The following is a 13,348-nucleotide window of genomic DNA, read 5'->3' on the forward strand; positions in this document are numbered from 1 at the left end:
TGTATATATATATATATATATATATATATAATTTTTTCTGAACAGTGCCTGTAACATGGCTGATTAAAAAAAACATACAGTAGTCTACCAGGAAGTCATTTATCGCTACCACCTCAGAGAGAGATGTGTATTGGGCAGCTATGCGAGTGCCTGGGTGTGACAAAGCTAAATATTTTGGTGGCATGAAACTCGTTAGTTCATCAAAAAAAAATAAAAATAAATAAATAAATTAGCCGCAGCATTGTATAAACCGCAATGTTCAAAACGTGTTAAAAAGTAGCGGTTTATAGTCTGGAAATTACGGTACATTTTATTAAAAAAATTGTGACATTAGCCAACTATTGTATAAAAGGTTCAAGCAGCTAAAATTAGTTTTGTTAAAATAAAATATATGACAGATTACTCTTGTACACAGGTGATTTACTAAGAGGCCAATTTATTGCTTGAACCTTATTCAATTTTTTTTATATAATTACATGATTTTGCACATGCAAAATCAAATGGTAACCATACAGAGACACCTAACAAGTGAAAGTTTTTGATTTTCTTCTAGAAAAAAAACTGTAAAACATAAAATAAAGGCAGGGTGCTTTTCTTTTTGTTTCACTGAAGAGAAAACAGGCTCTGGCTGTACCTCCTTTCTGCCGACAGGTGTCTTGCAGAAGATGAAAGGACTGTAGCCTTTTCAACAAAGAGCAGATCCATTTCTTCTTCTCTCCTTTTTTTTCTTCTTCTCCACTCACACATAAATACACACACACATGCATTCACATTGCCTGGTTGGGTGGGGCTCTTTTTAAATCTGCTGTTATGGAAATAAAATGCTGGAGCTACTATTTACAGCACTGAAACATATTGTTTGTGCAGCTTTTGGTTACAGTCAGTAGCTCAACCTCATTCTGCTCCGAGCCTGCAGCAGACTGTGACCAGCTGGAGGAAACTATCCAAAAGGCACATGACAGCATCTCAGAGAGGAATACTAAATAGCATATGTACTGTGCACAGTAGTACACATTTTAGTGAAAAATATATATATCCAAACTTTCCATCCATCCATCCATCCATCCATCCATCCATCCATCCATCCATCCATCTATCCATCCATCCATCCTTCCATCCATCCATCCATCCATACATCCATCCATACATCTTACATCCATCCATCCATACATCCATCCATCCATACATCCATCATCTTTATCCACTTCTTCCTTTTCAGGTCGCAGCCTAAAAGACCCAAATCATTTAAATAAATATTTATTGGGCATTTCATTCCCAGAAAAGCTCTAGTTGAATGGTATTTTATTTATAAGTTTCCATCTTCTTGACCATTCGGTCAAACATCTGGTCAGTAAAGGTTTCAAGTTTCTAATTATATGTATGACAGCTTAATTAATCTAATTATATGTCCAGAAGTTACCATAGCTTTAACTTTATTGCAGAGCATTAAATGTTTTGGAAACAGCCAGTATTCAGTCAAATATTTTCTCGGTGTCACACACTTTTTTAGTTCACTTTGTGTTCTTTTCTTTAAAAAAATCTTTAGGTGTAGCTTCTGTAGCCACATTGATGGATGACACCAGTAATTCTGATCCAAGCAGAACCTGAACAGTATAAATGTGAAAAGGGATCAGTGTGGGCTCACCTTTGAGAGGTTTGGGAAGGAAGTGGGCTGCTGGTTTGTTCTTTTTGACGTGGTTTCCCTTCATGATTTCTCCCTCCTTGTTCAGACCGAGGTACCAGCCCCTGCCTGACTGCTGCCGGTAGTGCATGGAAGAGTACGTCACGTAGTAGTTCTCGAACACTGACTCCTTAAATTTGCAATCATTCGTGAAGTGTTCCTGTTCAGTGGCACAAACAGACAGTGTGAGGACAATGTTAGCTGGTAGTTCACAAGGCTTAAAAACACTGAATACTTGTTTTTAATGCAAACAGCAGAAATACAAATGCTCATTATGCCAGTGTTTGTTCCATTACATTTCAATGCACAAGCAATACACGCTCAGGCACTTAAAGAGTAAATGAACTAACTGCAGGTTATATTCTTTTTTCCCAGTCTCTGGATAATCGTCTAAATCTATTCATTGCTGTGAATAATGCAGCATTTTATGGCATAGATAAAAGTACAATGACATTAATGAGAACCATTAATAAAACACACACACACACACACCAAATGAGTTGTACATTTTAATTTGGTCCTAAGCATTAATTATAAATGAGCTATTCATTATCTGTCTGAGTTTTGTTGTTGAATCTATCTTGGACAAGATCCTCTATTAACAGCCATCAGACTTTTATGTTGTTTACTCTACTGTAGGAACAACCTTCTTAATTGAACAATAAGAGATAAAATACTTTTAGAAGTACTTTCTAATAAATTTATGTGCAATCCATTTGCACTCAATACAAGTACAGTCTTTTTTTTCTAATAATGTTCTGCATGTGGAAAGCCTCCGTAGAGATGTAGTTTTGCAGCTCAACTTTCCAACATTATGTCAAATACATTTACTGAAATGTTTGAAATCTACTTTTTATGGGATTTAATAATATATTTTACAAGTTTTGGTAAGATTTATGTCTCTTAAGGTAAAAGTTTGTATGCTGTAGCCATTGTTTGTATTTGGGGTGTGGCAATTTCCATGTCTGGCAGCAATGTTTAGTTTTTTTTAGGACACTTGGCAAATTAAAACGTACAAATGCAACTTTCACAATACTGCACAATTTGACACAGAAAGGTTAATTGTGGAAACTCTTTGTGAGAACACTGAACTCCACAAAAATAATTTATATACAGTAGTCCCTTGTTTATCACGGTGTTTTAGGGGACCACGCCTCCCGCGATAAGGGAAAAACCATGAAATAGGGATACAATAGTCCAAGTTCAAGTTATACTCCCATTCTTCTGTGCAAATAAACAATTTAAATACTGTAATATTTTAAATAAACAATCCATGCAGTATTTACATAGAGAAGAGAAGCGCAGCAGGCCAGCAAAGGGTTAACCCTTCATGCAGCTGATGCAGAACGGAGCGGAAATGTATTTCTTGATCAATTACACTGTAACAACTGAACATAGAAGTTCTAAAATAATTAAAAATAACTAACTTTTAACACTTTTATATTTTGTGATTATGACAATTTTACGATGTGACATACTTTGAATTATAAGTTCGAAGACAAAAGTCAGTCGGTGCAGCTGGACAGCTAAGGGTTAACCCTTCACAAAGCTGTTTCAGCATGGAGCAGAATGTGTGGGTGGCAGAGAGGAGATCATGACAGGCTACAGAAGGAGCTTCTCCCTGCACCTGTGGGCTGCACACAGGTGCAACAGGTGCCAAATCATTAAAAAATATATACATATTTTAAATAGATAATCCATGCCGCTCATGTGGCTCATCTGTCAATCAGCCAACTGTGTGTCATGTCCACTCTTACTTTGAAAAACCGCGAAACAGGGAGTCCGGGAAAGTTGAACCATGAAGTAGTGAAGGACTACTGTATAGAGCGGCCTATATTTTTCTGTAAAAAATAACTGAAATGTTGACAACTTTCTTCAAAAGTTTCAAACTTGTTTTAAATGTCAAACTTGAAATGACATAAATGAGTGTAATGCAATCCTTTAACTCTGTCAAACTTCATGGAAACATAATATCTAAAATCATGTCAGCCTCTCGTGACATCAGTTAGATGTTCATATAGTCCCTTTTTGTTTTTTTTACATGTTTATTTGTAGAACTTGTGTAAAAGTACAAAAACATGATGAGCTCCACTTTTTAAATGTCATTGATTCGTGGATTCAGATATTTTGTCACAACAGTTTGGATGTTTTCACCTCTCTCACTTTTAGAAAATGTTGCACTCTGAATAATAAAAAAAAAAAAAAAAACATAAACAAAGAAATGTACTGCTATAGCACCAAACTTTGAATTATTTTCTTTCATCAAACTGTGATATTGTTTGTCCTTCCCAACAAAACGAGAAAAGGTTTTGTCTTTGTGACTTTTTATTTTATTTTACATTCATGTGTAACTTTATTCTACTTTTAATGCATTCAAGAAAATACATATCCAATGTTTTACATGTTGATGGGTATTTTTTAAATCTATTTAAAGGGTCTTACATTAAATTCAATATGTCATTCATCGTAAGTTATAAACTCTTTGAATCTTTCAGAAATAAATTAAAAAAGTCATTTAAGTTGCTGATTACAATAACCTTGATTAGTAGCTGAACGCCATTAACTGGAGATATTGTGGAATAATTTTATTTTTTGCATGTATGTAAGACACCAGCTGCAATATTAAAAAGAAAAAAGAAAAATGCACGTAAAGTTATGTTAATTCAAACAAAGAAGTAAATTAAGAAAATGTATCAGTAAAGTAAAAAACAAAAAAAACAATGGAGTCATTAAATACTCTGGCATTACAAACACAGTTTGAAACTGTGCATGTGTAATAACCCCCTACTGAAAACAGCATTAAACTGTTATTTATAAAAGAAAAACAATCAGAGAGCAAAGGAAATAGGTGAAACAATTAAAGTCATAATTCATTCATAGTAAATTTCATTCTGTAGCTCATTGCTAACATTTTGACTCGTCATCAATCTCAAAACGTCAGTGATTTCTTCCGATCTTTCTCCTTAACTCCCCATGTTCAGGCTGTTTAACTACAGCTGCCTTGAAAGGTTTGGACCGCTTCCATCTCTGCTATGCACAAGCAGTAATTGGAAGCAAAACGACACGCTGCTCTCGAGCTTAGTTCTGTTGTACCTCTAATAACGAGCTTATGTGGATTTGGCTGATTACACTTGTTCTGATGAAGAATGAGAGTCTATTGACAAACAGACAGACACAGATGGATATACGCTACAGTTCGAGCCAAGACGGAGGAGACGCTGCTTGGCTGGTATTGTTGTAGTGGAGTGTGTCTGTAAAAATAAAATAGGATGGGGCCAAATGACACAAAATGGATGGAAATGGCAGGGGATCCCACATTTCTTTTCCACTCTTTTTTGATAGATTAAGACTGTGATGGTGGTTAGATTCATGCACATTTCTAGAAGTATTTTTGTCTGTCATTACAATCTTTTTATTCACTAAAACCCTTTGTGTATGATCATCTTTCTATCTCCAAGTTTCTCCAGTTCTTTTCTGAATTAAATAAAAAATTAACCTTTTTATGCTATATTGTCAAGAAATTAGGTAAAATGTTTATGTCCACTATTGAATGTTTAAGTTTGTTTTTAAATTGAATTACCGCAGCCAAAAAAAAAAAAAAAAAATGGATAGGAGACCAATGTGTTTGTTACTGTATAGATTTATTTAAACTATATAAAATGTCACAAAAGGCTCCTGTCTGTTTCTTGCTTGCATATCTTACCATGAAAAAAAGCTGGTAAAAATATCAACCATGTTCTTTGACCTGCTTTGTGGAAAGGGGCCTAAAGAAGAGCAGAAGGATGGAAAGCCAAAGGCTTTGAATGCCTCATTAAAATACAAGACCACATAAGTGCAGGATAATTTTGTCTGGGAGTCGTGCCAGTCCAAATACAGGGCATTACATTGCAGTATCCAGCGATGGATTGCTGAAAGAAATGGTTTTCTTCCCTATGCTTAAATCACATAAGATTAAATATTTTATTAACTAGGATCATTTTTAGAACTGTATTCCAATTTACCACACATTTTCAAATGCATACTTGATGTATAATGGATAGGAGTTTTTATTACTGGATTATTTTTTGCAATATTTACTTTTTTGTATCATTGATAAAATGCGGGCCCATTGCTTTGAGTGGTTCAGTCCCTATACAATGGTGCGAGAGTTTGGTTTGCATTGCCATTAGTAAGTTGGACTTCAGGGTGGGAGTTGGACTTCGCCAGAGCTGCCCGTTGACACCAATTCTGTTCATAACTTTTATAACAGAGATCATAACAGAGATTCTCGGTGCAGCCAGCGGGCAAAGGGTTTCCGGTTTGGTGGCCTCAGGATTCCATCTTTGTAGATGATGTGGTCCTGTTGGCATCATCGTGCTGTGATCTCCAGCTTTCACTGGAGCGGTTTGCAGCTGAGTGTGAAGCAGCTCTAACCCTAACTCTAAGGGAGAGTCCAGCTACCCTGCGGAGGAAACTAATTTCAACCGCCTGTATCCGCGATTTCATTCTTTCAGTCAGTACCCAGAGTTCGTGACCATAGATGAGGGTAGGAACATATACTGACCGGTAAACAGAGAGGTTTGCCTTATGGCTCAGCTCCCTCTTCACCACAATGGACCGGCACAGAGTCTGCAATACTGCAGATGCTGCACCAGTTTGTCTGTCAATCTCACGCTCCATTCTTCTCTCACTCGTGAACAAAACCCCGAGATACTTGAACTCCTCCACTTGAGGCAGAACCTCACCCTCGACCTGAAGAGAGCTGAGCAATCCACTCTTTTCTGATTGATGACCATGACCTCATATTTGGAGGATAGGGTGAAAAGTTCAATCATCTAGGAAAGACAGAGTAGAGCCGCTGCTCCTCGATATCGAACGGAGCCAGTTGAGGTGGTTCGGGCATCACGTAAGGATGCTTCCTGGGTGCCGCCCTAGGAAGGTGCTTCAGGCATGTGCAACTGGGAGGAGACCTCGGGGAAGACCCCGGGGAAGACCCAGGGCACGCTGGAGAGACTATGTCTCTCGGTTGGCCTGGGAACGCCTTGGGATCCTTCCAGAAGAACTGGAAGAGGTGGTTGTGGAAAGAGATGTCTGGGCCTCCCTGCTCAAGCTGCTGCCCCCTGACCCGACTTTGGAACAAGTGTAAGATATGGATGGATGGATGGATGGATGGATGGATGGATGGATGGATGGATGGATGGATGATAAAATGTTCAATAAAGTGAAAGATTTGGATTATTTGGTACAATAATAAATGCATTTTGCTCTAATTGATTTAAGCTAATGTGTTAATGTTTATTAGCCTTATCTGCAACACAAACACAAAAATGCAATGAGTCATTCCTGTTGCTGTGTCTGACATGGCTGAGGTCGAGGGTCAGGCAGGAGGTGAGACTATGATCTATGAATAGAGGCTCTTTACACAAAAACACAAATGCTGATTTTTAGGACATTTTCACCTTAGGCCCTGTTTTTAAAAAAATATACCATTTCGGGGCTCCTACAACACAATTGCTGTGTAGATGCAAACTCACAAAATGCTGTTCTTGTGTGGACAGAGTCGCATTGTCCTTTTTTCATTGTAGATAATTTCAGTTTTGATTAAAAAAAAATATTTCTACAGATGTTTATTTGAGAAAATATCATAAATTGCTCTTTATTGCACCATTCCTTATAAATAGATTTAGTGAATTTCTTAATTTATTTTACACATGCATAGCATTGTGACTCAGATAAAATTGTCATGACTTAAATTGGTATAAATCCTGGTGATAACTGAACTCTTTATGATCTAATACCATACCACTATATTTATAAAACACTTAAAACAGCTACAAGGCCAACCAAAGTGCTGTACAGACAGAACAACAGGTAACACACAAAGCAATATACAAAATGAGGTAAATGAGAATATAGACATAAAAACGATGCAGATAATGATGACAAACCAGTGTGGAGCATATAGGATCAATACCTGCCTTCCCCCAGAAAGGGAATGTTTAAATGCTTTTGAAGTGTTGAGATAATTCGATGCTGAGTGTTTCTCTGTGTAAAACACAAATGTATGACACACACTGCCCATCAGAAAAATGTTCAGTATTTTCACAGACACGTGTGCAATTTAACAGATAAGGGAAATGAATATCCCATTATCAAGGCAGGTATACTAAGAAAACCACCAGTTATGATTCATACTTAAACTGTACCCTGTCTGCTTCCAGGGAGTAATTACGGTCCATTAATGGTTTCTCGAATGCAGTCAGCAGGAAGTAAAATACTATAATAATACACTCTGTAAAGAAAAGGTGAATCAATGAGCACAGCAGTGGGTTTTCAGATGCTTTATTAAAGTAAATAAACACTAATTAAATCAATTCAATCAACACTGAGCACCCTGTAAGCTTCTTTCCAGACATATCAGTGTTTGTGACACTAAGATAAACTAAATCTATGACTGAGCATTGAGGATGAGTCTTTAAATCCAGATTTTGAAGGGAGTTAAAGTGGATTAAAAAGGAGCTTGTTTCGTCTTTTCTTTTTTGATATTATTTAGCTCAACACAACATGTTCTCGTAGTGTTTATTTGTTTAGGAATACCCCAGAGAGGTTTAATCTTGTGGGTAAAAGCAAATCCAAAGCACGAGCAGGCACTCCCACACAGGGTACATATTTATTCAAAAGTACGGACACACACGCACCCCACCCCCACACACATGCACGTAAAACAGAGTAATTATTGACACACCCCAACAAAGTGAATCCGTACAACAACACATTTATTCAATGGTTTTGTGCTGGCTAAATGGCTGGAAAGGTACTGGTGTGATCAAACTAAATGTATATCTATGGTCAGAAGTATCCAGGATACAAGTACAATTACACAAGAATATGAATACCTTACATCTACCTTCCATTTATTTTCAAACTTATCCCCACACACACACAAGTATGAAGTGATGATTACAATTCATGTAAGACTGAAGAGGTATATGTCATTGAATCCTGTTTTATTGAGGGCTGGAGGTTTGTGGTGTTTTGATTGTTAGGCTTTAGCATTCGTAGATTATTTTTATTTGATTTTATACATTGTGTTTTGCTTAAAGTTATTTGTTGTTGTTATACATTTTTAGTTTCATAGTGTTATTTTCTGCTTTCAGTGCACGGCCCATCCTAGTTTGTTAATTAGCCAGCCTGCCCTGAGTCAGTTAATTAATCCCTCAGTATATGGGGATTAATTACCTGACACGGGGGATTTATAGAGTTTATTCCCTCAGTAGTTTAAGTCCGAGGCTTTCAGTTGTTCTGTTGGAGCCAAAATATTGTATCAAATTAAATATGAAGTTAGGCATTTTACAGTTCATAGAAAGTGTAAAAATTAAATCATCAGAGCCAGAGTACTGCAGTGGACATGAACATCACAAATCATCGCAGTAGATTTGTATATATATATATATATATATATATATATATATATATATATATATAAACATTCCTGATATAAGGGCCTCTAAACATATCCTGAGAAATATCTCTACTCCACAAAAGCAGAATGCTTTGTTTCACCGATGCAAACACACACACACCCACACACACACACACACACACACACACACTGAGGGGTCTAGACGATACTCAACTGGAGCCTTCATGACTCACATTAATTCAATGTGACCCACTAGGAAATTAATAACACCACTTCAAACGGAGCCTGTGAGATATGTGCAGATATTCCTGGAATCCAGAAAAAAACGTTACTGAGCTAAAATAAAAATGTTTGTTAAATCTACTCTTTCAGCATTCCAGAGGTATTGGGGTGTTTTCTGCCAAAAATAGCCAAAAAGGCAATATAGAAAAAATAAGGTAAATTATTTTAAACCTGTTCCTCTTCTCTCTCTCAGACTGATACTGATGATGATTATATTTTCACTGGTTCATTCTCTCATCCACCCACACATGCGTTCTTCCTATTACCCTTATACTTATTTCCTTTTTATAAAATTTCTGATTTTTATTGTAAATAACATTAAATGCTCAAACATGGCACGCATATTTGATGTGAGTCACAACTGCTTTCAGGTGGACTTAGAAATTTCCCTGTGGACCAAGACAGTTGAGCTGATAAATTACAAACAGTGAGAAAAAGGACTTGAACACCTGAACAATTCTGTAACATTAGAAACTGAGACCGGTCCATTTTAATATGTTTGGTTATGATCTAGCTCGGGGTGCACAAACCTCTACCTGGTACCCATTTCAGTGTTATCCCACATGGTCGTGTCACTCATTATTTCTGGGGTTGATGTCAATCAGTCTGATGTTGTACTTAGGCCTGTTGCAATAAATAATAATTCAATTAATTGCATGATAAATGAACGTTATCTGCCTCATTTTCATTTATTGACTTTATCGTTTCGTCGTGTCTCTCTCTTTCTACTGAAGACGCTAGATGACAAAAAGCTCAACTCCAGTGCTCTTCACTGACCCCTCCCTTTCTCTTTTCTCTTTACAATCTGTTTTAACCGTCCAAAATCACGTTTTTGGATCGTTAAAAGCAGCTAAGCTAAAAAGCTAAGCTAGGAGCTAAGCTAACAGGCCGACCTCGGAGGAAAAAAACTTCTGTCTTGTCAAAGCTCCAAAATTCACGATTGAAACCTGTGCCTTCGTGTAAAAAGTCGTTTTTCTCTGCAAAAAGAAGCTGAGAACTTGTTTACTGATTTTATTTATTTTTTATTAAAAGCTTTGTCTGACAAATGCTACGCTAAAAAGCTCAAACCACACCGAACATCATTTTGAGAACCAAAAAAAAAAAAAGAAAGAGACAGCCCATGTCACGTCAAGAGGCCTCCCTCCCATTTTTCTTATAGACTTGCTGCTTACTCCCTCACTATCCATCCTTCAGTTCAAACAGTCTTATACTGTCATCCAGTGGTCAAAAAAGGTACTACAGGCAAACAAATTAACAAACATTTCTTCTTAAATTTGACAATAATTACTAATTATTGTCAAATTTCAAACAATATTATTGTTTATTGTAATAATTTCTGAGACAATTAATTGCCCAGCAAAATTTGTTATCGTGACAGGTCTACTTATACTTTACAGAAACAAAGTAATGCAAGTAAATAAATAAATAAATACAATAATAATATCAGCTATAGAAAATGCCAGCACAGGTAGGTGCATCTCTATGTCTCAACCTTGCAAACTTTTTAAACTCCTTCCAACTTCTGAAGACAGAAGTGAGGACGTCGTCTTTGTAATTGAATCATCACAATCAAGAGACTCATTGAAGGAAATGATTAACTTGAGAGAAACAGAAATTCAGATTTTGTGAAATGGAATTGAATGGCTCATTTTATAACGTATCATATTTATAAAGACAATTTGCAACAACTAAAGAAACACTTTGTTTATAAATTGAGTAGACAAATCAATGTTTTCCTTAACTGTTTTTTTATTCCCAACTACCTCTAAATGCGTTCAAAAAGCTTCTCACCCCAAGAAAACATAAGAAGAAATTATATGGAAACACACTCTCACATTTATAATTTTGCCTAGATTAGACTAACCAGTAAAAATAAAGGTTGAAATAATTAATTAATTAGAACCACTAGAAAGTGAGCTGGTTTTTGCAAATAATATAATTTGTATTTATTTTTTTTAAATGAAAATATAGATTTTTTTTTTCCTTTCTTACATCTCCAGCCTCACATAGATGAACACAGACACGCATGTAAAAGACATCAAGAACATCAGCACTCCACCCAAACTGTGTCAGCTGCTGTCTCTATTGTTGACTGTGAATCTCCCCAAAAACTGACCGACTATTGATTGGCTTATTGTTTGTGTGTGTGGGTGTGTGTGTGTGGGTGTGTGTTTGTGTAGTGCTTCGACATAACATCAATTCCAAGAAGACAGGGACTATTAGGTAGCCAGCTTCACATTCAGTTCAATTTCCTCTCTAATTTAGCTGGAATTAGAAGCTCTGCAGCCCATCCCCCAACTCGTTCCTTCCAGTTTAACACATGGATGAGACGTATCGTATTCCTCGAGAGAGACAGTATTTGAAGCAGCATAGATGATGCATATTGTGCAGCCAGCAGGTCTTTGTATAATCCAGATTTAATCTTCTCGATTTGAGTAAAATTTAACACACTTTTTTCATAACCATGCAAAAGTAAATAGAATGAAATTCTAATTTAGAGCGATGAGGTTGAAATCGACATGTATCAGTTTAAAAACGAATCACATTGAAGACAGAAGGATTTATTGAAAATATCCTGATGTTCCTAATCTCACTGCTTAATCAATAGCTTGTCAGACAACGCTACTTTGCAAAAAGTCACAAGATTATTAGATTTTGTTTATTGCATTTGTTACTGGCGATCAGTCTGGAGACCTTTACCATAAAGAACAATCTTTAGTAATTTGACCAAGAAAACTGTTTATCTGCAGTAAGTGCACCTGCTGTGCCCTCCAGCTTAAATCCAAACAGCCTGTCAGTCATCTGAGTGACGCCTGCCTCCCAGCGTAGTGATGGCATTTGGGAAAAGACGAACTGAGACATTACTTGCCCACTAACTGAATTATTCATAACCTTGCACATTTAATCAAAGACAAAAAGCCAACCGGGACCATCTGAGATGTCACAGCTTAGACGGTTTATACAATCCTTGAACGTTTTATTGACACTGAAATGAACAGAAAATGATGTTATTCTTTCATCAGGCTTTGGGTGTTGTGTCTGAGTGAGCATGAGAGGATTACTTCTGTCCACAAATAAAATTAAATAACATGATGCAATGTGAGTTCTCTTTTCTTCTTCTTTCTGTCCCGCCTGTGTCATTTCATTTAAAGGTGACTGTTGTTGCCAGACTAAAAACTCTTACACAAATGGTCTCACACCTACACTGCAGCATGCACTCACCGATGTGTAGAGATAGCCATCACTGTTCATAGCCAGATAGAGTTTGGTCTGCACCCCCTGAATGGCCACCACTCGAAGGCCCACTGGAATGAGGTTGAACGTGGCTGAAAAAAAAAAAAAATGGAGAAGCAGAACAAACAGGTCAAACAAAGCTACACATTTATAACCATTAATTACTAAATTTTGCACAGAATTCTATACTGCACTGTCGAAGTCTTTTATTCCTGGCCTGTCAGAACTCAAACTCAAATAGGCTTTACCAAAGTTCAGGGAGCCACTACAGAAGTCCCTCACTACTTTGCAGTTCGTTTTTCGTGGACACGCTCTATAGCGGATTTTCAAAATAAGATTGGATATGACACACAACTGACTGACTGATGGATGAGCTACACGATCGGCATGGATTTTTTTATTTAAAACAAATTATATAGTACCTGCTGCACCTTTGTGCAACCCATACTGCATGATAAACTTCCTGCTGCAGCTGATCAGCTAATCTCTGTGCAGAGTGGAGAACTGGGCGTGGCCAAGAATGCTTGCAGGTGGCAAAGAGCAGAAGAAGCAGAGAGCTGAAATCATCACAGCATGCGCTCTTTTAGAGCATTTAGAGTCTAGAAACATAGTTTAGAATATTGCAAGAGTGCAGGAAGGGTTTAAAATTATTATCTATCTATCTATCTATCTATCTATCTATCTATCTATCTATCTATCTATCTATCTATCTATCTATCTATCTATCTATCTATCTATCTATCTATCTA

The 13,348-nt window shown here is 36.7% G+C and overlaps 1 protein-coding gene across 1 annotated transcript in view; it reads right to left on the bottom strand.

The window, feature by feature from the left end:
* fgf13a (fibroblast growth factor 13a) overlaps positions 1–13,348 on the bottom strand; it is a 32,148-nt gene that overhangs the window by 5,666 nt on the left and 13,134 nt on the right. The window contains exons 3-4 of the mRNA XM_037675755.1: positions 12,588–12,691; positions 1,646–1,841 (exon numbers count right to left, since the gene is read on the bottom strand). Coding sequence (XP_037531683.1) covers positions 1,646–1,841; positions 12,588–12,691 — 300 coding nt within the window. The remainder of the gene's footprint in view (positions 1–1,645; positions 1,842–12,587; positions 12,692–13,348) is intronic.

The sequence above is a fragment of the Nematolebias whitei genome, chromosome 4, assembly GCF_014905685.2.
Source record: "Nematolebias whitei isolate Nwh7 chromosome 4, NemWhi1, whole genome shotgun sequence".
NCBI lineage: Eukaryota > Metazoa > Chordata > Actinopteri > Cyprinodontiformes > Rivulidae > Nematolebias > Nematolebias whitei.